This window comes from Lineus longissimus, chromosome 2, assembly GCF_910592395.1.
Source record: "Lineus longissimus chromosome 2, tnLinLong1.2, whole genome shotgun sequence".
Classification (NCBI taxonomy): domain Eukaryota; kingdom Metazoa; phylum Nemertea; class Pilidiophora; order Heteronemertea; family Lineidae; genus Lineus; species Lineus longissimus.
In genome coordinates this window covers 20,736,337-20,763,323 of record NC_088309.1, presented here as the reverse complement: position 1 = coordinate 20,763,323, position 26,987 = coordinate 20,736,337, and the positions used below count along the sequence as shown (strand labels likewise).

At 41.4% G+C, this 26,987-nt stretch overlaps 3 protein-coding genes across 3 annotated transcripts; 2 read left to right on the top strand and 1 right to left on the bottom strand.

Annotated features, from left to right (window-relative positions):
• Nucleotides 1–136: 136 nt before the first annotated feature.
• Nucleotides 137–2,623, bottom strand: LOC135483003 (uncharacterized). The gene is made up of 6 exons (XM_064763493.1): nucleotides 2,414–2,623; nucleotides 1,719–1,796; nucleotides 1,417–1,455; nucleotides 790–853; nucleotides 327–538; nucleotides 137–148 (listed from the first exon to the last, which is right to left on the bottom strand). The coding sequence occupies exons 1-6, from the start codon at nucleotides 2,537–2,539 to the stop codon at nucleotides 137–139; spliced, it is 531 nt and encodes a 176-aa protein (XP_064619563.1). The 5' UTR covers nucleotides 2,540–2,623.
• Nucleotides 2,624–4,908: 2,285 nt separating this feature from the next.
• Nucleotides 4,909–21,532, top strand: LOC135483002 (uncharacterized). The gene is made up of 19 exons (XM_064763492.1): nucleotides 4,909–5,785; nucleotides 9,468–9,636; nucleotides 10,048–10,259; nucleotides 11,707–12,015; nucleotides 12,510–12,836; nucleotides 13,110–13,412; nucleotides 13,786–14,082; nucleotides 14,246–14,539; nucleotides 14,919–15,224; nucleotides 15,597–15,890; nucleotides 16,259–16,555; nucleotides 17,009–17,290; nucleotides 17,576–17,857; nucleotides 18,273–18,563; nucleotides 18,987–19,289; nucleotides 19,513–19,824; nucleotides 20,321–20,692; nucleotides 20,924–21,207; nucleotides 21,485–21,532. The coding sequence occupies exons 1-19, from the start codon at nucleotides 4,909–4,911 to the stop codon at nucleotides 21,530–21,532; spliced, it is 5,859 nt and encodes a 1,952-aa protein (XP_064619562.1).
• A 2,363-nt stretch (nucleotides 21,533–23,895) lies between these two features.
• Nucleotides 23,896–26,013, top strand: LOC135483000 (neurotrypsin-like). The gene is made up of 4 exons (XM_064763489.1): nucleotides 23,896–24,229; nucleotides 24,503–24,811; nucleotides 25,103–25,405; nucleotides 25,691–26,013. Exons 1-4 carry the CDS (start codon nucleotides 23,896–23,898, stop codon nucleotides 26,011–26,013), a joined length of 1,269 nt encoding a protein of 422 aa, XP_064619559.1.
• Nucleotides 26,014–26,987: the final 974 nt, after the last annotated feature.

The window sequence follows — 26,987 nt, the reverse complement described above, 5'->3', positions numbered from 1 at the left end:
CAGAGAATTCACGTAATTAGAAAAAATAAAGAGTTTTCGCAAAGCCCCTTAACGCTCACGCGAACGATATACATGTATCTCATTATTGTTGAACGTCCTAACCACCATTTCGAACACTGGGATGGTTTCGGGAGCTTTACAGAAACCCCTACAATCGATGTTACAAACAAGGTCCAACTAGTCTTTTCACAAATGTGGGAGGCATTGGTTTTGTATTGTTTAGTTTTGTATTTTGTACCGAACATTCTTCATTGTGTAATCTCGCGCAAAAATACATTTTTCTTACCATCTTTGAAAAAAAATGCATAATAAACTATAGTGTCTACCTTCTGTTTCTTTCCTGTTTTTAGTGTCCAACCCTGGGTGTTTCTTTTCTTGTAAAAGATAAGGTATGCCAAGCTGACAGCAGCAGTGGTATTCAAATGGATCTTTCGCTCCAAAGACGTAGCAGCCCAAGACACCATCGTCTTGTTTGCCTTTCGGCAGTAAACCGCAGCGGGTTGGATGGTTCTCTTAAGTACGGACAGCTCGCTTGTATCTGGAAATGAGAAGAGTAGACACAAGGATAGGTCACATTAATTTTCAACCTTCTCAATCCCCCTCCGCATGTACGACTACTTGCACAAATGGGAACCTCAAATTTACAAGTGCCCCCTCGCCTGCGTGGGTACTGAATTAACGGTCCCTCTTAGAAAGAAATTTAAAAAATGTTTCGATAATATTCTCTATCACTCTCTGTCAATTTAGGGATGAGGAAGGACGTTACGTGTGATTAAAATGCCAACTTACTACCATGCTCGTAAAGTGATTGAATGTTCGTGCAGCCTACTTGACACCCTGGCAAGTCACGTGTCTGGTGAGAAAATGAATTTCATTAAAAATGTGTCGAAAGCGTGCAGATGACTGAAGACGTAATCACGTTTTATTGCAATTTAATCAAATTTCGGGTGATACATTTTATAAATTTGGAAAGTCTTTTTTAGTCAAATGAAATTCCTACCTGGTTATTGACAGGCAGGCCAAAAACTAGAGTAAAAAGTGCACTTGATGCGGAAGTTCCGTGGAACAGTTCAAACCGTTTTGCATCATTCTGGTTTGACGAACTTATGTTGTAATTCTGTGTGGTTTTAGATAAACCTGACATTCAATTGGTTCCAGATTGATGGGTCGGCAATGTATAATTGCATGTATATACTAGTATACACTGTATCAAAGAATGCTTGAGATACATGTACACTATCAATACAAGTACGGGCAAAGGTATAACGTATCCTTTCCGAACATTTAGTGAACAGAAAATCATTAATTCTTTAAAAGCAGAGAAACAGAAAAGTTATATTATGTATATACTAGTATTAATTTTCAATTGATACATTGTATGCACTTATATTACATATTGTATCATTTTATACTTACACAATTGTTACATCCGAGATTCAAGCAACCACGGAAACACTGGAGAGAGAAATATGTCAACACTTATGCTAAGTATTTATTACCAGTTTTATGCATCACTGTGTTTCCTTCAAAGAAATAACAGAAGAGTCAAATATCAGGCTCGCAATAGCTTATAACGTGATACGCTTGCAAGCCTTTGTCTAGAACTATGAATAGGCTGACCTCACGGTTATAAAAAAGAAAAGGTTATCGATATAAACAAACATATACGATAATAAAAACGTAAATCAGGAAGACTCGGCATTCAAAAAACAACTTACGTTCTGACAAATATTCCTATCACACATCATAATGTCTATTTCACCATTCTCTGGCGAGCCGGTCCTTAATTTCCCATACTATGAGCAAAAGAGGAGAAACGTGTATGTAAATTCTTTAGAGAACAAAAAGATTACAACATATAATAACAGTAGGTGGATGCGTTAACTTACACGGCAAGGCATAGTACATGTACCAGCACGACAGATGTACTGCAGGGTTCCTCCATCATCAAGTCATGCATGTTGGATTTTTTCTATATTGTACATTTAATTGATGCTTTTTTTATTGTCCCTATATAGTTGTAGTTGATATGGTAAAAATAACAAATATCATCATTATAACATGATTTTAATCGGAAAAACGTAGTTTTTATATAGTGTTACCCTCGCGAAATAAACTAGGCGTTTATCAGATTATTCCGTATTCTGAGGAAGCAAATGGTCAGCGTTAAATATGTCCACAAAGAAAGCTTTGTCAGTTGGTGAAAAAACGGCGTCGAAAGTGATTTAGGCCTCTCCAAATGTATTATACGGGAGCTCGGATTTAAAATGACCGAAACTTTTGTAAAAATCTTCAGAAATATTAGTTTTTTTAAAAGCAATCTTGCAAGGGGTTATATTGACAATAAAAAGGAAAAGAGGAGAAATAGGGAACGTAGAAAACGGATTACACAGTCATTTACATATTGGCCTACCTCTTGAAGACACCACGCTTTGCACCTTGCCTCAAATATCTGATCCCGATAACGCTGATAATCAATTGAAGCCACGCCCGTAAGTAACACCAGTCCGCGAAGAACTCGTACGATAATCCAGAACATTTTAAAGCCACACTTCAAATTTGAACACTAAAACAGAAATTTATTATAATTTCGAGGAAATGCAGCTGCTTGTCCGTCCTTGAATCATAAACTCTCTACCGTTATGCTGAATTTACATCAGAATAACTTCTCTATTGATATCAAAACAAGTTACATTTTGGTCTGAAGAATAAGAAAGAGATGGTTTTTGACGTTCGTCACTAAAAGAGAATTTATTCCGAAGAATCATAAAAGAATGTACCACCATTCTTTAGCTCCATCCTATAATCAAATTGTGTAATTGATCGGCAGAAATGGTAGTATTTCACCACGAATCAACACACTGAAAGCTAAAAATGTACCCTTCTCAATCTCAGCCGGTTATATACAGGACAGATGATGAACCTGGAGGATGCGTCACATCATTGGATCACATTCGTTTATACAGAATTCCAAGAAAATCAACGACAACTAGAAAATTCGATCCGATGTACAAATTCCTTGAAGTCCGAGGTGTCCTTACTCATCGCTGATTGAATTGTTGTGTAGAAGTAATGAAATAAGTCGCGATTAGCAAGAAAGGTCCGATGATATCTTAAATACCTTTGTATTTTATATTTTTCATTGAATAAAAAAAAACCCAGCGAGCCTATTCTCAAACGCATTTACTTTTAAAAATTGTACTCCCAATGTGAAAGTGTGACACAATAATACAAGACTCGTGCCCAGTTGACGGCGTTGTTTCTCTTGCATGACCCATTCGTTTGTAAAAGGATGCCTAGTGCTTGTTCAAAGGACGTCTCGTTAACGTGTCGTCAATTTTTTACTGAAACTTATTGTTGGATATACGATAAAAAGCCAGGTTAGCGGAAAGTTTTTTTTGGATCAATCGGACTAATTTTGGAGTTAAACATTGAAATGGTTTTTAGCAAGATAAATCCACTTTAGTAATAGAGCTTATTAAGGATTAAAATGTAAATGTTGGTCGTCGAAACTGCAAAGCCGAAAACGTTGTAGTTTATTAGCTCACCCCAACAGTCGCATTTCGTACGATTACCGGTGGAGAAAATTAAAGGTTACAATAAAGTTACGATATTAATAGTTCGATGGAAGTAGGACAGATGAATTTCCTAGGGGAGGAAGACACATGACGTCACGATTGGGGATACGGCATAGTAGCCTACTTGCAGAAAAAATGCTTGTATAAAATGTCTTCTCCGACGATTTCAGAAGTACATGTCTACGTCCTTTTGGGTCGCTGTGCGACGACCAGTATGTCTGACTGTGGGATCTTGGTTTTTACATCTAATTCTCTGTCCCGACAGAATTTTCTGGTTACAATTTGCTATATGTAAATCAAGTATAGCGTCCCCTTTACAACTTGAATGATATGCAGTTTAAAGATATGAAATGTTACATTGTCATGACAAAGGAGACAAGGAATCGAAAAAAGACAGAGGTGGAAAATTTGGAGGGGGTCAGGGGAGGTGGAGAAAATGTGTTTTTTTGTTCGAGATAAATTTCAAGGTAGATATTGACCGTCAGAGTTGGTCCGGGCTTTACATTCCGACACTGCAGGTAGGGTATCGCTGGCATGGCACCTACAGGCGTTAGAATCTGTGGCCTCGCCAATACATCTCTGTTGCCCACTATTGACAAAGTTAGCATGTGACCATTGAGATTGCCGTCTAATGTTTCGAATACAACTAAAATCGACCCGTGCAAAACGCCAGTCACATCATGTTTTACCAGTGACAGCTGCTGATACTCCATTATGAATGGATTGATTTTGAAATAGGCCAATGTATTGTATTCCTTAACAGACAAATTTGAAATTATACATGTATGTACAGTACATTAACTGCATTGTACCGACTTCTTGGCTATATATCACTGACGAAGTGCTTATTTTTCCCCGTGGAATATGGAATATTATTTCAGATTTCTAAATAACTTGTGAAAGGACCTAGAAGAGCAAGCAAAACAACAACAAGGACACTTACACGAAATATGAGGCAGGTCTCGCAAACGTCGAAGTACGAATCATGTAACGTAGTCTATCAACGACCTTTTTCGAAAGTTTCCGCGATTCCTAGTAAAAACAAAAAGTATTGTAGATGATCTATACGAGTGTCGCGTTTACTGGATTAGCACACGACTTGATAACACGCAGGACCTTGGTGCATTCTCTTTAAAAAAAAAGGCTATTCACAATGATTCAATATGCAGAACGTACTTTAAGACTATTGTTTCGTGCACGTTTCATAAGACATGTGTTGCTTTTCTTATTGGTCGTGTACGTCTTATATCAACTAAACAATTTAAAAAATACCAGCAGGCCATCAAGAAAACAGTGTGAGAAGGAACGTCACAATATTGCTTATATTAAGATGGTGAAAGGAGGCAGCACAACGCTGAATACGATATTCCATACATTCGGCTATGTTAGGAACCTTTCATATGTTTTACCGGTGAAGAACAGGATATACCTCGGGTGGCCTTATCAAATAAAAAAGGAATTCTTCAGGCCGGCGATCAATGGACCATTCAATATCTTCTGCGAACATTCCGTGTTCAATAAGACAGCCATGTCTGAATTTATGCCCAGGGATACTATCTATGTCACAAGTGTCCGAGAACCGTTTTCCCACTTCAAATCCGTGTACAACTACTATAAAGTAGGTCAAATCTCGATCGCAGGTCAAGATGAAAATGTTGGTCAATTTCTTAGGGACGCTGCCATATATGACTCGATTTATAAATCCCATGGAAAGATGAATGAGCGAAGTTGCGTGCCAGATAACTTCTCAATGACGAGGAACCTCCAGTCTCACATATTTGGTATCCCAGTAGGATATCCTCAAGGTACGCTAGACGTGTCTAGGCAACCGTTACAACTCGTACATTACATAACGAAACGATTCAAAGAATATGACCTTGTCATAGTCCTCGAGTATTTGAATGAGTCGTTGGTGCTGTTGAAGCGACTGATGTGTTGGAGTTTGCGGGACATCATCTATAAACCTGCAAATGTGCTCCAGTACGTCCAGAAGTTAGATGATGGACAAGAGAACAAGAATATTTACAGAAAATGGAGTAGTGCTGATCACATGCTTTACGACCACGCGAACATAACGTTATGGAACAAGATTGCACTCGCTGGCAATGATTTCAAAATGGAAGTCGCTCAATTCGAACAGATACAATCCAATGTTACAGAGTTTTGCACCTCTGATGTAAAGAAGGAATACATCTACATCCCCCAAAGCAAGTGGAATAGAGCCTTTTATTACCGTAGATATGACTGCAATTTACTTGACACGTACTTGCTGCCAAAGCTTAAAGATGCTTACGACGCCAATGCCAAACTGAAAAGGATACCGGTGCAGCCGGAACCTGCAGTAAACTTTTGCTGAATTCTGTACAAATCACTGTGTAGTTACTGTAGCCCCTCTCAGCTCAACCTCTCTCGAGCATACACTCTTAGAAATAAAGGTTTTTGAGCTTCTGACAAAACTTTGAATGAAAAAACCCAAATGGTTTCTGAGATTGTTACAAACCTGCAATGGTTTTGACTTTGCTAAAAAACCTCTTCGGGGTGCACTTGTATTGGCCGAAAAACCATTGAAAGTGTTTTCAAAAGGTCAAAAAGCTTTATTTTTAAGAGTGTAACCCCTAAATACGGTATTTGATATTAACGAAATGAAATAAAATTGTGGGCAAATAATGGTTTGCTTCGCCGCCATGTTTCTTTCTAAATTTATTTGTTGGTCAATAAAATAAATAAAAAAGTATAATTGATCTTTAGATTCATAATTGCAAGAAACAGGTTCCTCGCCGCCACAACAACACTGTCAGCGATGTAGCGGCCACCATCCAATTGATTTGGTCTCTTTAGTGACTCTGAGGGAAACAATATGACTCGGCTGGAGTAGGTCATGAATGATTTACGAAAAAGGTCCACAGGACAGCCACCTGCTTGGTGATAGAATCGAAACACATGCCAACAAGAAACAATCCATAATTTTACTGACGTAAAACTACAAAACTGTGACATGTGGGATATTTTTCGATATCCGAAACGCGTTAATGCAATTACAGTCACGTGTGCTATCATTAGAGATAGCAACAGTCGATCAGATAGGAATACCAGCAGAGCAGAGGATATTCTAACAATGCGGCTGTTGAACAAATGATGCTTGCAGCATTACACTGAGGCGGGTTAAATTATAGTACACTACTTGTGGTAGATTTGAAGACAAAAGGATTTCACACGAAAAAGATTTGAAGCTCGAAGTCGAAAACCCTTCAACCGCGTCTTGGCTCCTTTTGATGGATGGATAGTTGGAGAAGTAGGAGGATCGTAATCTCAATTCTGTTTCTAACTTCTCATTGTTTTGTTGGATTTGAAACAAACACATATGATATTTGCCATCATGGATCACTTATCAAAGATAATTTTGCGATCGTGAAGGAAAGTTAGTGCCCATGAAAATGAAAATAGATTTTATTAGATAAAAAATACGATTTCGAGTTGAATGATATTTTGGATTTAAAATGGCCGCAAAATGGACTCGGTTTCTTCTTCCGATATTCCTAGCACGGTACGCAGTACAGGCTGGTGTCGCTCCTGGTAAGTTAACCCCTTTTGCTGCCAAACGCAGATATCATCCATGCTGTTTATTCGCAAATATCACACTCAAACATTTTCATTTAAAAAAATCAACGCTGAGAATTAAAATGCCCTATGTACTGTAATCAAAGTATAACATTGAACATAATACACAAATCAGTGTAAAAACGCGTTCATTTTTCACGAAACCGATACATTTTTGGCTGCACATCCGAGTAGCAGCTTGAAGTATCACTGCAGTTGACATGTTTACTTCGCATGAGCCATTAGCTTTAGATATTTTTGAAGAAGTATTGTATCTTGACAATATACATTTGTAATCAATAAGGTGCATTAATTTTGTGTCAACACCCTCTAAATTTGTGTCAACAGCCCTCTGTATCGGTAACCACGTATGTGCTCGTTTCATGAGAGTACTATTCGAAATTGAATAGGGGCGTACAATATAATGTATCGTTGATATCAATTAGTGGTTTAACAAAATCCATCCATTTTTTCGTCCATTTTCGCCACGACAATCACCAGCTGTGAAATAGGGTGAGTGCAGGCGGCTAGTACCTAAGGGTTGACCATACTTACAACCATTTTGTTTACATAACTTAAAATCCTAAATTAATTAGAACTTCTTGAAAATGAAGTGAATGCCAATTCAAAACCAGGGAGGCGGTTCTCTGGGAAATAAAAAATAGTATCCCACCCTTGATTTGAAATTGGCATTCACTTCGTTCTGAAAGAGTGCTAATTGCTTCTAGCCAAAATGGTGGCCGGGTCCTTATATCAGGTCAACCTTTAAGTGTATCATGCTTGCGATGATGCATTGTGGCTTCCCAGCGGGGTTGATTTGTTATCTTTCAAGTGCTTGATTACCCGAGCACAGCGTAAAAGAATTCTTATTAAACTAATTGATCTGTTCTCATCGTTATAGACTTTCATGAATAATCGAAATGACAGGCAATTGTGTTAGAATAAATTGACGAGCCAGTAATGCAACCGCCTTTATAATGTAACAATGACGATAACGTGTAGAAAGTGATGGCAACAGTCGCACCCAAAGTAAACAATAGCGGAGAAAGAAACCCATAGCCCACTCAATGACAACCACTGATCATCGGAATAACATTCGTCAACATGTTTAAATGATGATTTTTGTTAAAATGAAGTTGAGAGTTACCTCAAGAGTATGGTAGGCGGGAGGGGACATAAATCAGAATATATCGGCCGATTAATTACTTGCGCCGCAAAGGCCTCCCACGAATGATGCGCCGCAACAATGCCCCGCTAAAAACACACCGCAAAAGAATGCGCCGTGAAAATCTCGCCGCGTGACCCAATTTAAATCAATCAGGAGCCAAGGACGGTTTGAATTTTGCTGCAGAGGTATTTTCGCGGGAGTCTTATGCACGATTTGCGGGGGACTTATGCAAATTTCGCGGGAGACCTTCGCGGCGCACTTCTTTAACCAATCAGAGACATCGTATTTTCCGGCGGGTTTACGAAGTTACGATGTCTCTGATTGGTTAAAGAAGTGCGCCGCCAAATCTCCCGCGAAATTTGCATAAGTCCCCCGCAAATCGTGCATAAGACTCCCGCGAAAATACCTCTGCCGCAAAATTCAAACCGTCCTTGGCTCCTGATTGGTTTAAATTGGGTCACGCGGCGAGATTTTCACGGCGCATTCTTTTGCGGCGCGTTTTTAGCGGGGCATTGTTGCGGCGCATCATTCGCGGGAGGCCTTTGCGGCGCAAGTAATTAATCGACCGATATATTCTGATTTATGTCCCCTCCCGCCTACCATATACAAGAGGGCCCTGAGAGGGCAGATAAAGTCTGTGGATCGATTTGATCGGACGAAATAAGTCGTGAATGGAACGTCACTTTCGGGCTTGCGTCCACGATTTTGTCGTGGAAATAACCACTTTGTTTATAAATGTTTAATGGTCAGAATCTGACGAGAACCACATCTTGGGCAAAACTGTTGTATTCCACAATTATTATCAAAGCATTTTGATTGAAATCAGATATTGATTTTCATTAGGATATCAAGTAATGTGTGGACACTGCAAACTATACGAAATAGGAAGTTATTGATTGGCATCATTTCCGATTCGCAACTGATTGAAGGTCGACTTTGAAGGGGTACGCCGTTCGCAATTAGCGGTGGTCCCGGAAAATAGAAATGCAGTTATACACAATGCCTAATACAGTTATTACGAATTTTCTGAAGCTTAGTAATTTGTGTATGTCTGTCTACACAACGGGAAGTCTTTTTCTAAGAGTGTATACTATACAGCTGCATTGTTATATTATCTTCTTTAGAATGTAACACTGGTTGGACCAAGCTGGACACTAGTGGAGCATCGTTCATGTTACCCTCGACAACACGAAGTTTTTCCGACGCCAAGGCAGCATGCGTTGCGAATGAAAGCAAACTTGCCAGCATTCACAGCGATGTCGAGAATAACTTCCTGATTGAGCTGATGGCAGGGTATGTATGGCATTTGTTTGAAGAATGAAAAGTTACTTTCCATCGTGGCATTAGATATGTAGGTTCGGAAGGGAACCGGGGAGAGCCGACAATCTGAAACAGGAAGCCTCTCCTTAACCATGAACATGATGATGCGTCGTTGAAACATAGGCAAGAACAAATACAAATGTATACACCGTGCGCGGTGCCCAATCAACTGGCCCGAATAGAATGGGGAACTGATCTGATTTTCCGGCAACGACGGACCGCATCTCGTGATATTGAGGGGTACAGAGCGCATAACAATCCTTAAAAATGCGTTTCAGAAAGATCGCACAGATCTGTTCTTGGCGAAATCTATTTGCTACTTTAACTAATATGAAATAATAGCATCAAAAATTAACTTTTATCAAATATTTGATATCTTTTCAGGTGTAGCTACAGTGTCATCTGGATTGGTCTGACAAATGACTTAACATGGGTGGATGGTTCATCCTATGACTTCAAGAATGAGGGCAGAAACAAATTGGTTTCGAGAAATTCTAATGGGCCATTAAAGTGCGCGAAGCTTGTGCAACATAATGATCATTACGACTGGAAAGAGGCCGCCTGTTCAGAGCAGCTGAACTTTGTTTGTAGAAAAGGTTTGTACAGGTTGAATGATCAACATATGAAGCACGCCTCCACTTACGTATCAACGGAAAATCAAAAACGATTTTCCTGCTTCTTATTAATTCACAAGTCAAGAAAAAAATATAATTTCGGGACCCAAGAGGATTTTCACATTTCAGTAACCATGACTACGAAATATGTTTTCTCCTCTGTACTGCTTATTTCTTGATGAATGTTGCTAACATTTGTTCGTGTATATCTGCAAATGAGCCAAGTATCATTTAAATCGGCCCCCGTTCAAACACCTCCCCCCCCCCAATAAATCGCTAAAGGGCTACACTGAAGAAAAAGAATCCTTGATTTGCAAATCACTTACCCAGAAATTGTGTTGGGTCCCGAAAATAGATTTAAGAAAAACAAAACATTGAAGAAAGCGGCCCAGTAGCGGCCAATGAAGGACAGTGACATTTACTTCTGAAAGAGCCTAAAAGATCGGTTTTGGTTCCGAGTAAGCTGCCCAAAATAATACACACGTTAATTATACATCAACGTTTTTCAGGAATAATACTCAGTCTGGCACTCCACCCAGGCCAAGCGGTTGGTTTCGTTAAGTTCAGCGTCAAAAACGTAACAGCAACGACCTCCGGGTACAAGTATCTATCGGTCAAATCGGATTTCGCAACGGCATCTTATGCGAAGCTCTGCTTTAAATTAGGATACCAAAATGGACAATCGCTCAGCGGTTATAGTTATCTCTATTTGCGCTTTAAGGAAACACAATTCCTACATTCTGACCAGAAGGAATGTCTTACGCAAAACCAATGTGAAAGTATCGGCCTCTCAACTGAGGAATGTACCATTGTGTCAGGAACCTGCAATTCTGACGCCAAATTGGTTTTAATTCAATGCTGGAATAGAGAAAATAACAAAGGCAAGTGACACATTTGTTTAGAATGTCAGTAGAATAAACACATGATTTTGAAATGGTACAGGTTTTGAAAGTGTCTGCAGTTGTCTTTGAGGTGCAGTAGTCTTTTTAAAAATGCTGGCATCTGGGCGTCATTCTTGACTATTTCTTTCTGTTATCTGCGTCACGGTGGTAAAGGTATCGGTTGACTTTTGTAACAACATATATGTAAGGCTGGTCATCTTATTACCGTGTTAGAGGGGTATATAGAAGGGAATGAAGATAAGAGAGCGTGGCCTATAACATTAGCATCACTCGAAATGAACTGGTCTTTTGCCTGTTCCTTTTGTGTCATCAACACCTCTCTGAATAAACACGTATTTTAAGGCAAACAAATACTTTACCCACTGTGTGCGTTTTTCCCGAGTTTGTAGTTCTGCCAAGACTAAGAGCATCGTTTATAACTGAAGTCATTTTATTTGATATCGGGCTGAAATCCTGACGTCACTTGACTGCATCGTGTCATCTTCCTGATTCAGTCTGATTAGAAACACTTCCCTCTTCCTTTCCAGTTTTCATAGATCTAAGCAAGGGAGCAACAGTTCATGTTTTCGACGGAGAAAACCCGCTAGCTCTGCGGTACGACAGCAAATGGAGCGATGCTATTGCTAGAGTAGCATGTGCGGAAGCAGGCTATGAAGGAGGGCGTGCCATTTCAAGCAGACTGTATGGCGAGATGGCCGTGGTCATTTCAAAAAACATCCAACATATGATGGTCAAAATGTTCCCTTGTTATAGAACGAAGACAAAAGATTGTTGCGGCAAAACGACGGACCGTCTTACCTCGTACTATGCTGCTGTTGCTGTTTGTGACATCAATGGTAAGGTGGCGTTATGCTTCCGTAGACCCCCTCTTTCTGTTGTAGCGAAGTTATAGCTTGCCGGCTGTCGCATGCGACAAAAAAAAGTGTCCCTGCAGGGAGCTGCAACAAAGATATGATGCTTCGCTTGTAGTGGTAATAAGCAATTTCACCGCAGGGTTTGGCGATATTCTTGGTTCACGTACATACAGATGTGTCACAGTACAACTGTGGCGTAGGTGTTGACGCATTGGACAGTCATGTGAAACAGGTCGGGAAAATCGAAGGTGGGGAGACATTCCTTCGCTATCCTTCGATATTTCAGCGTTATTGCTTTGTACAAACCTGAGATTGATCCAATTGATCGGAGCCGATAATTGGCAACCGTGCTCTCATGAATATTTTAAATATTCCCTCTCTTTTTTAAACGCCTCAGGAATCATTATCTATAACATTCGTCAGAAGCGGAATATGAAGACCTCTGACCCACCGACTGCCGTATGTTTACATTTCAGGAACAAAGTTCTACTCGGCGAATGTGAAAAACAATCGTGTCTATTCGGAGATCCAAAACGTGGAAAGGGGAATATGCGGAGACTCGTTCACGGAACACGATGCGTTAGTTTCCTGCAGATCTGCTCCAGACACTCAGACGGCAATCGCAATTCCAGGGGAGTTTTTTGAAACCGAAATAACGCCGAATGTCTGGTTTGCGAGTCTGGGATGTTCGGGAAGTGAAAATAGTCTTTTCGAATGTCCGAGCGCCATGACAATAGGAGCTGATGTATCTCCGACATCGTGTAACTCTTCTGCGATGGCTGTCTGTGCTGACAAATACACTGGTAAATACTATTTAATTTTTATAAGAACTATGCATTGTTTAAATGTTTGAATAATTGAGTACATGCCCTACCGGGGTACTGACAGTGTAGTTGTAGTGGTTCAGACTAAGGTTCTATTAAATTCAAGTGCGGAATGGCCTCATCTTCATTGAAAAAAAAGGAAACCTGTCATAGAAGAATGATGACGTTATATTTAACCTGCAAATGTATGCCTGCCTTTTAGCGTTTTCTCTTTGAATATGTTTCGGAGTAGAAAATGTTCATTTCTTTCAGTATCTGCCAGGAACGGGAATATAGGTTCAGTCCTAATACAGGCAGGCGCTTACGCCTACTTTGCACTGCCTGAAACCTTTGGGGCAGATGAAGCCAAGGCTCTCTGCATGTCCACACCCACCTCAGTCGGTGCATTCACAAAAGGGTTACCTTACAAACACGTCATCCCTGCTGCTAATAAAACAACGATAAAAGTTGTGATTGACTGTGAGGCTGGTGTTACTGATATAACAAAGTGCCGTACACGCATCAAAGTTGACAGCAACGATACAGTGGCCGGTGTCGTATGTTACAATGGAATGGGTAAGTATATCTGCGATAAGAACGGGTGAAAACCGGCCAGAGTAAGTGAAAACTGCGGATGCAGCGCGACGTCGACTTTCCAAACTATGTCACCCTAGCACCTATAGGCTGACCTCCGTAATTTACCTGCACGAAAGTTTTTTTTATCTATCAGAAGCTACGCGCGACAATTTACCACCCTATAGAGTACACACTGTGCATGTGTAAGCGCATAAACGGTCACTGGCGGTAGCCTTGATCACCTGTCTCCAGTTTTATCCGGAGTGGAGTGTCTTGATCACGATCTGTTTACTTTTCCAAAATGTTTCTTTTTTAGCATCTCATTGCTTCTCATTTCTCACCTCGCGTGTGAAATATAAAATTTCTTTTTCAGAACCCGTCATATCTAATACACACTATGGCAATGTGATGGTCGAGCTGTCCAATGCCAAGTACACTATTTCGGCTAGACTTGGGGAGTTTGAAGCTAAAACAATATGCGACCAGAAACAATATTCATTCGGCGTACCATATGCATATAATATCCCGTCGAATAAGATAACAACAATTCCAGAATTACAACTGAGTTTTGGTTGCTCACAACAAATGCCGAAGATTGAAATGTGCAATGCAGAAATCAAGAACATCATCGTTGAGAAGATTGCTGGCGTTTTCTGTTTCAAAGACCCAGGTAGGAATCTCTTTGCACCAGAGAGTTTCGGATAAGTGTATTTTAAAACTCTTCCAAGTCAACATGGCCAGGATATCAATAGTCTTAAAGTTTCCGTTGTTACAGAAAATAGTGTCGAAGAGTAGAGCATCATTTTTCAGAGAAATCAATGATTTTATTTCAGGTTCACTGCCAGTTGGTACCAACTATGGTTCGGTGACGCTGACAGTTGGTTCTACCACGCACTTTATATCGGCTAAAGATTGGGGCACCACAGAAGCTTCGGCACTATGTAAAGGACAAGGATTCCGGCGGGGACTTCCTTATATCAATTCAACAGATGTAGACAGCAGCAAACCTCTCCTGAGCTACCAATGTGACACCGTCAAAGCAAAAATAGCGGATTGCACCTTTACTGTTGTTGCACCCCAAAGTCAAAAGTTTAAGGTTGCTGCAGCTCTGTGTTACGATGTCTTCGGTAAGTCAAAATTCCTGCCTGCTCCACATACTCGATAAGTCATCAAAGATATTGCGGTAGGCTTCTTCAAGTTCAACGTAGTCGATTTGACGCAGGTAACCGTTTTTTGAGGAATCACCCAATTCATTGTTTTAGGTACATTAGCAACGGGTAAGAACTATTGTGCAGTCACTTTGACTGTTGGCGCCACAACTCTTTTCATTTCAGCTGATCAGTAGGTGGGGCGAATACAGTGCTGGAATCGGCTGTAAATGGCTGGGATTCAAAAACGGACTTCCCTATAGAAAATCAGCAGCGGTAGACACCAGCAACAGACTAAATACTGATCACGTCCAACCATAATGCAACTCTTCCACCTAATAATATTTGATTTTACTAGAGCCCGCTCTAAATGAACAAACCTTTGGTGGAGTCACAGTGAGGACAAACTTCCAGAGTAATGGCAGTTACGAAATCTATCCAAGCACCGACGGTTGGAGCAATGACGAGGCCGGAACAGTTTGTCGGAACCTGTCCTTTACCCATGGAATTGGTTTCATCAGCAGCCTTCCTGCCAGCAAATCAGGCGTACGACTCGCCATGAACTGTACCAGCTCCATGTCTCGCGTCCAAGAGTGTCAAATACGTGTTTTATACTCGGACACGTTGACTAAGGTGGCGGAGGCTTTTTGTTATTCGGAAGCAGGTGAGCACTATAGAAGGCCGGAGGCAACCGGAATGCTTATGCTCTCAGTATTCTTCAAAATTGTAAACAGGTGATGACCTGGGCAAACGAATCTAGTTGGTTATGCTCTGCCACTATTGATTTTATTCCTGTTTTTGTTGCTTTTTTAGTTTACACAGCAGAGGAAATTCCATAAATAGTTCTTCTCCATACAAGTGCTCTTCTTGTTACTCAGTTGACGTACTTGTTTTTAAAAATCACTACAATTATGCACGCTGGCGCGGTCTAACACACATAGACGGAACATGCACAGGGGATGTCGAAGCACTGAATGTAACTAAGTCAATATTTCTGGACGAATGTAAAGGTATATGACTTTATTTACTTTTTCAGATATGTTTTCTGAGCAAAAACCATATGGCCGAGTGATGATCAAAGTACGATCCGCTAAATTCAGCATTTCATACGATGGTTGGGGGTTAAACGAAAGAACAGCATTTTGCAACGCGCTGTCATTGAAACGAGGGATAGGCTTTCCTGCTGAGGCCAAGGATGAGCAAAAGGCTTTCGGCTTAAACATAACGTATGCCTGCGAGAAGACTGCAACTAAGCTTAATGACTGCACGTTGCTGGTTCAGAGGGGTGTGATCTCTCATACTGCAAGTGTGGTATGCTACGACAACCTTGGTGAGTCCTACATGATCGTTGGTAGTCTTTATGAATTCTTGGTTATATCAAGAGATATGGAGGTAGATTTATGGAGAAATTGTAACGATACAGATGCACCTATTGTCCAAGCATGGTACATCAATCTAGTTCTTTTCTGCTCGTGAAAGGGCAAGGACGTTAATAGACCTGGAGTGAGCCAATCTATATACGTGCAGGCATCTTTCTGTTTGGAGAAAGCTTTCGTCGAGATGAACGTTAAATAGACCACGGCTGATGGCATACTCTATTATTGCATAAGAATTTCCTTACCTAGTTTTGGTTCAAAGGTTACATGTAGCATGCATAACAAATCGACCACATGGCCATCTACATCATTTTCGTTTCAGTTCCATCTTTAGAAAGTGGAAACTTTGGCACAATTACCGTTAATTTAACGAAAACAAACTACACATCTCCAATCAAAGCAAACAGTCTCAGTGTCTCAACAGCCGGAACAATTTGTTCTCATCTAACAACACCGGCTGCCAAAGGGTTTAGATACACTAGCTCGTTGGAAAAGGAAACTAACTGGTCTTTGACCTTTGAGTGTGAAGAAGTGAAATCTGCACTTGACGAGTGCACGCCTAAGCTACTCTTTGAGAGACAGTCACGTGCCGCAAGTGTCTTTTGCTACAACCAGTTTGGTGAGTTTTACAATGTCATTGTGATCACATTCAGAGCATTTTCACAGCGCACAGTACAGTTAGTAGGTTTATAGCATGTAGCAACGCCTGTACACAGAATTGCAATAAGAGATGGCGTGCTTTTTTTGATACAACAAGTCTGGTGAATTGTGCAATTTCGTGGTCATCACAAATACACCATATTTGTAGCACACATAGTACGACCAGTAGCAAAGGATTATCGAGAAAAAAAATCGGATGGCAATGACCTCATGAATTAGCCGATAACCCTTTGAAGAAGGTTGTTACCGAGTTGGGGGAATTCCAAGAAGTACGTTTGGTTTCATTGGCTATTTTTGATGGAATCCGGCTGCAGCAGAGATGGAAAAAGACAAGTGATGTGACGTACACAGGTTGCCGACATACACATCAACTGCCATCCTTGAAAAATATTATTGACATTTCCGCTTTCAGGTTTAACCAATGTAACCTACGGAATGCTGAAAGTAAATACAACCAACGTAGGTGAGGTCTTGTATGTGTCACCTTTAGGATGGGGCGAGGAGGAGACGATCGTCGCCTGTAGGGGACTTGGTTATTCTACGGGAAGGACCTACAATACAACTGCTGTCAACGTGACGTCCCCACTCAGCATTATGTTCGATTGCGAGAATACGGAGCCAAGCTTGGAGAACTGCACATTCAGAATTAAAAAAGTAGAAAATACCGCCTTCATTAATATCGTATGCCACGACAGTGAGTTCTACGTTTTTAGTGATTGTTTTGGAAATATAAAATTTTATAAAAATGTCCTTTGATGCGGTCTCAGAAAGGCAAACCCTTAAACATAACTAAGTCCTTCGACTCCGATACGCAATATAAATCGTAAACCTATTTCAACACTACTGACGACATGTTTCTATCTATTTGGAAGATGTTGAGTAAGAGAGAGAGTTGACGATCATGGTCTATAAGTACTAGTGGTCATTTTAAATCGAATTCATCAATAGCGTGCGATTTGCAAATTGCTGTGCTTTTCAGGTAAGGTCAAACTATCAAACAGAACGTTCGGTGCTGTTCAGGTTCGGGCGGGTAACAAGCACTACCTTATCAACGCATATGAATGGGGCAAAGAAGAGGCAGAGGTTTTGTGCAAAGCCCAGGGACTTCCTAAATGGTTTCAATACGCCGGGCCAGGGACCTACCTGACGTTTAACATCAGGTGTTCAGGCAGTGAAGAGGCGATTGAAGACTGCAACTTTGACCCATTTGGATATCAAGTGAATGAGACTGTCCAGATGTTCTGCTATGAGTCATTTCAAGGTAGATTCCACCGATGTCCTTTTCAACTTTTTCAAATCATGGTCTACTTTAAAATAAAGCCGTTTAGATATATACATTTTTCATAATTTGTGGACCTCCTTTATCGTTACAATTTCATCACTAACACAGCAAATTTTCAAAACGTTTTTTTTTGTGGAAAAACTAAAACGTGATCCGGTCTCTGTTCTTTTACGATGGCATATTCTTGATATGGCTTCCCCGGATACGTAGGCTTACGTTATTAGAGCTTTTGACCTATTATGGATTTTAACTCAAATTAAGTGATACGCCTTGCCAACTCGAACACGCTTTGTCATATATACAGGTGCGGTCCAATTTTTCTCTAGCTGAACCGATTTTATCTGTGCGCTTTATAGAGACCTGACAGCTACTCTATCCTAACTTAAACTTTCAGCACTCCTATGGAACACTCATGGCCCGGTCGGACTAAAAGCGAACAAAAACGTGTTTTACATATCCTCCGTTGGAAACTACTCTGTATTTGCCAACACCACCTGCAAGGAATTCGGCTTCGATTATGGCTTTTCCTATAGAGTCAACCCATCCCGGATAGGTGTTCCTAACAACGTTGTAGTCGCTTTTAATTGCTTAGGGAATGAGACTGGGATTTTGGAATGCCCCGCAAAGGTTCTGGTCGGAAATCATTTACACGTTTTGAGTGTCAGCTGTCATAAGAATGATGCAGGTGAGTAAACTACGGGGAGAATAAACAAAAGACCGACGGTATAGTATGCGATTTGCAATGCCTTCAACTGTCCCTATATGGTCAACACAGACCATGCGCGCATACGTGTACGTCTAGTATTCCATTGGGCGGGGTTGGTCCATCATGGTAAGCTAAATGCATTGGGAATCGCTCGGAAGATATAGTATCTCTGCGAAATGTAAACTTACATGTACTGACACTGTTTTGACGATTCAAAGATGTCACTAAAGTTATATTAACCTCGACGAAAAACATATAGGAGAGTCTTCAAGGAACGATGGATGTACCCTGCTATTCTGTTTAAATACCAACATTCCAACAGCCGTATTCTTTTCTGAAAATACCAAATCGAATGATAGTGGCGAACATTTTAAGTAACTGGGACCACTTTTATACTTCCAGTTTTCTTTACTCACAAGAAGGAAGGAGACTTTATCACACCGATGGTTGAGGAGAAGTACTATTTTTCAACAATTTCTTGGCATCGGAAAGAAGCAGAGATTCTCTGCAAGCAGTTTGGTTACACACATGGTCTGATTTCCTCTGTTGTACAGAGTGATGTGCCAGCAAACGTCACGTTTGGTTATAACTGTAGTTCGCATGAACTAAGTAGCATAACCCATTTAGAGAACTGTACTGCATTCGCAAGAGACTGGCCTACTACAAATGAAACTGCTGTGGCTTTCTGTTGCAATGATGCACACGGTAAGGTTCCACGATTGTCTTCTTGTCGAACCACACTAGGCATCTCCGTCAGCGGTGCGTGGTGGCGGCCAAGGCAGACTTTGGGATGCCAATCAAAATATTTCATTTATAGACACTGACTTATCATGAAGAAAAATCTCGCCTTTTGAAATATCCTAATTCGTGTTGAAGATACAGCAGCAACAAATTTTATGCATTCCCATCTGTATTCTTGATTTTGCAGCCTCTATTGAATTTGTGAATCACGGTCGTCCAGGAGTCACAGTAGACGGTGTCCTTCATCATATAGCCAACACAACGTGGTCAGGTCGTCATGCAACTGCTTTGTGCCGGGGCCTCGGCTTTTACTCTGGCTGCCACTTTTCCGGTGAAGCATATGGCAGAGGTGTGGCCCCCCTCCAGCCGGATTCTAATAACAAGTCACTATATTTCAAATGCGATGGCGACGAGACGTCATTGTTAGGCTGTAGGATCTTCTTTGAGAAAGCTGAACCACGCGTTCCCGCGGCTGCAGTATGCTTTAATGATCAGAATCGTAAGTGTTTCATACACGGTTTTTGCAATTTTAATAATTTTCAGCCGTGACCTCTCTCTGTCTTCAAATTCCTGTAGATTATTTGGGATAATTCAACGAAACAGGACCGGTGGAACATGGAGGCAGCGAGACCTTCCCAGGCACTTAAGGCGGTAGATATGTTGTTGTCAGTCAGACAAGAAAACAATATCAAACACTGTGCGAAGTAGAGGTTTTTAGAGTTCCCAGGGAAATTTGGTGAGCATACGAATAGAAGCCATATTTTTCGTAAAGGTTATATTACAGTACAACTATTTCGAGCCTTCCCATTGGCTGACATAAATACACTAACAGTCTAGAAAACAAGTCCACGTGGTGCATACATTCGCGGAAGAAGATGTCATCGTCGATGGGAGCGGGGCTTGGACAGTGTCTAGTCTGCGCCGCAAGGATGTTCTAGAAGAGTTCTGTCCGAGTTCTCTGAGACTTGAGTCTTATTAAAGTACCCTTCTTTCAGACTTCAAGGAATACGTTGCAGTGAATTACACGCTGCAAGCGGATAGCACAGAATCCCAGGTCAATGCAACCGTCATGGTGGAGCAACACGGCGTGGCAGGCTACTTGTGTGATCCGAATGGGGACTTGAGCCTTTTGGAGACCTATCTGCTCTGTCTAGGGCTGGTTGGGAAGTGGAGTAGAGCTGTCGCGTCCGGTGCCGCGAGTATACCCTTCAACAATTCCAACCCAACGTGGTTTGGGGGAGGCCCAGCATTGTCAGCGCCGTCGCAGATTGAAGACTGTAGACTTCCTTGGGTTAACCCCAATAGTAGCTGCACTGCGGTTGATCAAGATGGTTTTATGAATGTTAAATACGTCACGTGTTCAAAAGGTTATTAATTATATCAGTGTCTTTCGTTCTTCTAAATTTCGTTTTTTACCAGAAGTTATATCATATACCATCGGTAACATGCTATGTAGATTATTAGTCCAAGCCTGTGCAACTTTTCGTCTTTTTCCTCACATTCTAGAAAAATGGGCAACCATTAACTGTTACTGAGATTCAAAGACACTCGAAGGTTGATAATAGCACGAATGTTTGATTACTTTGTGCCTTTTTCAGGTTTCCTGCTACGACTAAACCCAGGACCTCATCGTGGCACAGTTGAAGTGAACGACAAAGGCTACGAATGGGAAAAGCTTGTCACCATTCGTAAATCGGCTTGGACACTTGACGTCCTTACCCCGATATGTCAGCATCTTGGTTATGAATTTGGGAGGATTCTTCCAAGTTCATCAAATAAAAATCAAAGTGGCATCTGCCTCAACTCCACCGCGTGTGTGAATTCACCGGACTTTCTCTGTGAGTCTGAGAAGGAATGTTTGAAAGGATACGCCAAAGATGTGGTGTGCTATAGCAATAAATCAGGTAGGTTGCCCTGCAAAATGAAGCCGGTATGAAGAAAACTAAACGCTCAGTAGAAATTTTTATTTTATGTTCATTGGCGTATGAATTCAAGAAAGAGTGTTGAATGAAACAGGCTTGAGATTTCTCGTTTTTTTTGGTATGATATCTTCGGCTTAACGGCTCTTTGTTGACATTTTTTGTTCGAATTTTTTACCAGAACTGAATCTAATATATGAACCATATCCTTGCATTCGATTTATTTTCCCTCCTTTTCAGTCTTGGTGTTTTTCAATAAAACCTGTGGTGAAAAGGTCTGTGGCTTAACAAAATATCGCGTGAACGAAGAGGAGTATCACATATCTTTCCAAAGTTTCAACAAGGAAGCTGCTGCTTTGACCTGTAAATACCATGGATACTACTCCGGGATGCCTCTTCGTTGGAGTACGATGCGCCCTTTGAAACATACTGGGGACATGGTAAAGGTGATTTGCGCAGCTAACCTCACTGGTATAAAAGAATGTAGCTATAGCTTATTCAGCGCTGAAAAGGAGGAGTTCGCCACAGCCCTATGCCATGATGAACAGAAAAGAAATGGTATGTTGAATTCAAGAACATTTATGTTTTAATCCAAACAAGATGCTATTGATGACCTTGTTGTATTTTTAGCATGAACCCGTCAGGACGTTAAACGAGAGCCATGTACGATTCCGGTGTAGCAATCTATATTGTTCCCCCGTGGAAAAAGTTTCCAGATTAAGATATATGCCTGGTTATGAAAATACCACGATCGTCTATACCTCAGGGATTAACATCACATAATAGAATCATTCGTCCCCCGAACACTCTATCCGAGGGCATTTCAATCTTTTACATCGGCCTGTTCTCAGATCATCCATAGTTCTGAAAAGTACTGAAATGTCGGAGACGCTTGAGAAACAGGAAACAACAGTTAAGGACTGTAAACTAGACATCTCCCGACTGAAATGTCGGAGACGCTTGAGAAACAGGAAACAACAGTTAAGGACTGTAAAGTAGACATCTCCACTAGAATCGTTAATATCACGCGTCCTTGATAACTTAAAACCTTTTTTCCAGACAAGACTTTCATGTTTAATCACGGCATAGTGTTACGACCACGGCTCAAAGGTCTTCCCGGGTACATCTGTGACAAGGATTGGACACAAGCCGACGCCACGGTATCATGTCGGACAATAAAGGGAGGGACCGACGTAAGAGGTCGATCAATTATGGGGCTCAGGGAGAGGAATGATGGGCCATTTTGGTTCAGAAACATCGAGTGCACTGGAGATGAGAACAACATTGAAAACTGTACCGGAGGAGAAACATGGGGTGCTGAAAGGACTGCGGCTGATGAATGTCTCGATGGGAATGAATATTCTGTGGTGGGAGTACAGTGTTACGATGGCACAGGTCAACCACGTAAGTCGCCCTTCTTTATATAAAGCTACTGGCACTGGGTGTTGCTGTAGAACGTTTTCACCAGGTCTTGCATCGTTCAATAACACGTTGACATTTTCACGTACAGTTATCTAAACTTCGTGAAAACAGATTTATTTTTTGGCGAATCGTAGAAATAAGATTTTTGAGGTGGGTCGAGCAAAAACTAGCGGCAACAAGGCTTGCGTCAGCATATCTTTCCATGTACATGTACATGTAGCTTTACCTTTCAAGGTTGCCGCACTCGTTTTATTCGCTGCTTTCTTCGGTAGCATAACATTATCCATTTCAACCAATCTCGAATCATCACACCACCTACTGGATTGATTTCCTATTGCAGAGGCCACAATACACTTTTCACATCCAACTTCTGGTACCAAATATTTCGGAACTGTCATAGTGCGAATCTTCAATACTGATGCTTACATTTGTGGCCACGATGACACAGTCTTCACAGAAAAGGACGCCCATGTGATTTGCCGGACCTACGGTAAAACCCACGGCGCGAAACACCATAGGATCAAGCAAAAACGAAAATTGGGCATGTACACAGGTTCTCTTGGGTGCACAGGTTCCGAGAGTTCGTTGTTGGAATGTCCGCGCGGAAACTTCTCTACACCAACCACCCTACAGAAGAAATGCATTACCAATGATTTAAAATCTTACATTACTGCAAGCGTGACATGCTATAATGAAGATACAACGGAAGGTAGGCCATAGAACAGAGAGCAACTCGCAGCTTTTGAAACATATCTTCCTTTGATCGATGAGCATTTACATGGTCCTAAAAACGTATAGGTTCACGACATTACACCTTTAATTTCGGAAAAATTACAAAACAATCTGCGAATGGATCCTTTTTCAATACTTATCGGTATTCGTGGCAGGTTGAAGCACTCAATATTCGTACGAATTTGTCTCGTTTACCATGACTAAACCTCATGACAGGTACGAGCTCTTGTATGAATGGAATGATATCCTCGTTGCTGGCGTCCTACGGACTATCTTCTTCTATTTTGGATCGTAGCCACCGGATTCTGAAAAAACCCTTATGACCCAATGCAGCAGAAAATAAGTTACTGATTTATGGGAATCTATGGTGCACATTGATGCGTACGATATGTTCTTTTTCGTCTTAGTATAATTCTTCTACCACGGTGTTTACTGATTTGTACTTCCTTCCAGTACCCCCAATTTTGATGTATAAAGTTGTTAAGACTAGAAATACAATGCGGGGATATCTGCGAGTGAAGTATGATGGTAACCTAGGATTCGTCACCGACACAGATTGGACAGAAGAAGATGCTACAATAGCATGTAAACAGGTTGACAGCGCGCTCGACGCCGGATTCCCAATTTTGGGGGAATTTAGAAGATGGCTTGGACACAACGTCTCCACGATACGAAGTTGGTACCAATACCATCCTGTATTCCTCTCGGCGCCCGAATGCAATGGCACCGAGAGATCTCTCCATCAGTGTCCGAATGCCCGTCGGTACCCTGGGCCAGGGAATTATTCAAACCTTGCTGCGGCTTTCTGTTACAAAAAGGAGTTAGCGTCAGGTTAGTTATGAGTGTGTTAGAGAGTGGACTCCATTTTAAGTTTGGTTATGGTACCCTATATGTCAAACCTTATCATGACATTTCGAGATTCACCTTAATTAGTAAATAAAAGTATTTGATCAGGCCCCCTCGATCATTCCCACAGATACATTCCTACTTAATAAGCTCCCTTAGACAAACTAGTAAGAACTATCAGGAAGCAAAGTTTGCAGTAAAAAAGACCCGGGCGAGTATCTTTGCTGGAGATGACAACAGTTCCTCTTCTTTTTCTAGTGAAATCTGACGACTTCAGTATCGATCCCTCTACATCTAAGGTATACATTAAGTATTTGGAGGTGTTGGGATATGTCTGTGCATCTGGCTGGAGCCAGAATGCTGCCAACGTCCTCTGTCGGCAAAAAAAGACCTTCCACTGGGCGAACCCGATCGACTTCGGTGTGGTTTGGGATCGGCGAAACAGGCCGATATGGATAAAGGAATTGAATTGCACTGGAGCGGAAACATCTCTTGACCAATGTAACCTTGGAAAGCTCAAGATACACGTTGACTGTGCAAATGTTTCAACAGTTTCCTGTCACAAGGGTGAGTGTTGTACTGGTCTTCAAAAACTTCTGTCCACTTAATATATACTTACATTTTGCTAACCGCTTCACTGCCTCTCATGCCCTCTAATCCCGACTTCAGCGTTTTTCCTTTTTGCGCGCATTGAGTTGTCAAGAGACAGTTTGATAAAGTGCAAAAGCGAGGTTGTACTCTTCCATCAAATGCAAATTTGCTGGTTGGTTGAAACAGGTTGAACCTCTATTGGAAGAATGGAGTTGCTTTTGGTAGAGCCACCGTCTGAACTATTTACAAATCAACAATTTCTTTCAGTCCGACCTGGCCATTTCTCTATCGAGTCTTCGGCCGTCCTCCTTACATATCGGGGCCAGAAGGGGTATGTCTGTGCCACTGGTTGGACTCAGCTCGCCGCTGACGTGCTTTGTCGGAAGAGAGGATTCCACTGGGCTCAGCCTGTGGGCTCCGGCTCGCCAGTTACGGGGAATGACAAGCCCGTTTGGATAAAAGCTGTCAACTGCAGCGGCACAGAGGAATCACTGGCCAAATGTTATTTGGGTACACCTGGTCCACATACGGATTGCTTAAAATATGCTGAAGTCGTATGTGGCAACGATGGTAAGCATTTTCAACATTCTTTATTAGGGAAGCGGAGTAACCTATTTGTCCTTCCCCGGCCCGGTCTGTTCCTAAAATATAAGAGATTGGCTATTCGAAAGAGTGTATTTAGTATTAGTAGTCGCATTCAGCACTGAAATCCCACCTGTTAAGATGCAGTGATGATGTGACACCGTCACAAAGTTTTATAGTTAATCACAAATTTCCTGACCCAAGTATAAGGCACGGCGTTCAAAAGCACCTCTTTTTCGGATAAACACGTCAGGGTTCATATTCTTTTGTCAGTTACGGCTAGCCAGTTTTGGATTTCTTCATCAACCGTTGTCGTCAAGTATTTTGATGAAAACGGATATGTCTGCGCCGCTAATTGGACTCAACAAGCTGCTGACGTACTTTGCCGGCAAAATAGTTCCCACTGGGCTCAACCGATAGGCCCCGGGTCTGATGTGAGTGATAATGTCAAACCAGTCTGGATGAGCAATATCACCTGCATCGGGAATGAGACAACACTGGACCACTGCATCTTGGGAAGACCGAGGAATCATACGGACTGCACAAAGTATGCTGAGGTTGTTTGTGGCAAGAATGGTAAGAAAACCTCGAATTGAAATCTAAAGCTTGATGCTACTCTCCAGTGTGAACCATTTACAATGGTTTTACATGATGACATTATGGACCGAGTATTTCTTTGGTGTTTATTCCTGGCCGTGAATCCTGCTGAGACATGCAATTGAAACTTCCAGGAAATGCTTCTTAACTAAATACTTTCGTATTGGTACTCTTCTCTTCATGGTGAGATTGCGTTTCCCCCTCTCCTTGACACCAAAGCCTTACATGTATATTGCAGTTACGGCTAGCCAGTTTTGGATTTCTTCATCAGCCGTTGTCGTCAAGTATTTTGATGAAAACGGATATGTCTGCGCCGCTAATTGGACTCAACAAGCTGCTGACGTACTTTGCCGGCAAAATAGTTCCCACTGGGCTCAACCGATAGGCCCCGGGTCTGATGTGAGTGATAATGTCAAACCAGTCTGGATGAGCAATATCACCTGCATCGGGAATGAGACAACACTGGACCACTGCATCTTGGGAAGACCGAGGAATCATACGGACTGCACAAAGTATGCTGAGGTTGTTTGTGGCAAGAATGGTAAGAAAACCTCGAATTGAAATCTAAAGCTTGATGCTACTCTCCAGTGTGAACCATTTACAATGGTTTTACATGATGACATTATGGACCGAGTATTTCTTTGGTGTTTATTCCTGGCCGTGAATCCTGCTGAGACATGCAATTGAAACTTCCAAGAAATGCTTCTTAACTAAATACTTTCGTATTGGTACTCTTCTCTTCATGGTGAGATTGCGTTTCCCCCTCTTCTTGACACCAAAGCCTTACATGTATATTGCAGTTACGGCTAGCCAGTTTTGGATTTCTTCATCAACCGTTGTCGTCAAGTATTTTGATGAAAACGGATATGTCTGCGCCGCTAATTGGACTCAACAAGCTGCTGACGTACTTTGCCGGCAAAATAGTTCCCACTGGGCTCAACCGATAGGCCCCGGGTCTGATGTGAGTGATAAT

Bases quoted from the DNA above. Each gene is read 5' to 3' on its own strand.
- LOC135483000 (XM_064763489.1), top strand. From the start codon at position 23,896: ATGCGGGGATATCTGCGAGTGAAGTATGATGGTAACCTAGGATTCGTC. The intron at 24,230-24,502 runs GTTAGTTATGAG...TTCTTTTTCTAG, and splicing joins CAAAAAGGAGTTAGCGTCAG to TGAAATCTGACGACTTCAGT. The intron at 24,812-25,102 runs GTGAGTGTTGTA...AATTTCTTTCAG, and splicing joins AACAGTTTCCTGTCACAAGG to TCCGACCTGGCCATTTCTCT.
- LOC135483003 (XM_064763493.1), bottom strand. From the start codon at position 2,539: ATGTTCTGGATTATCGTACGAGTTCTTCGCGGACTGGTGTTACTTACG. The intron at 854-1,416 runs GTAAGTATAAAA...TTTTCTCACCAG, and splicing joins ATCTCGGATGTAACAATTGT to ACACGTGACTTGCCAGGGTG. The intron at 539-789 runs GTAAGTTGGCAT...TCTCATTTCCAG, and splicing joins ATCACTTTACGAGCATGGTA to ATACAAGCGAGCTGTCCGTA.
- LOC135483002 (XM_064763492.1), top strand. From the start codon at position 4,909: ATGGTGAAAGGAGGCAGCACAACGCTGAATACGATATTCCATACATTC. The intron at 12,837-13,109 runs GTAAATACTATT...CATTTCTTTCAG, and splicing joins CTGTGCTGACAAATACACTG to TATCTGCCAGGAACGGGAAT. The intron at 15,891-16,258 runs GTGAGTCCTACA...TTTTCGTTTCAG, and splicing joins GGTATGCTACGACAACCTTG to TTCCATCTTTAGAAAGTGGA.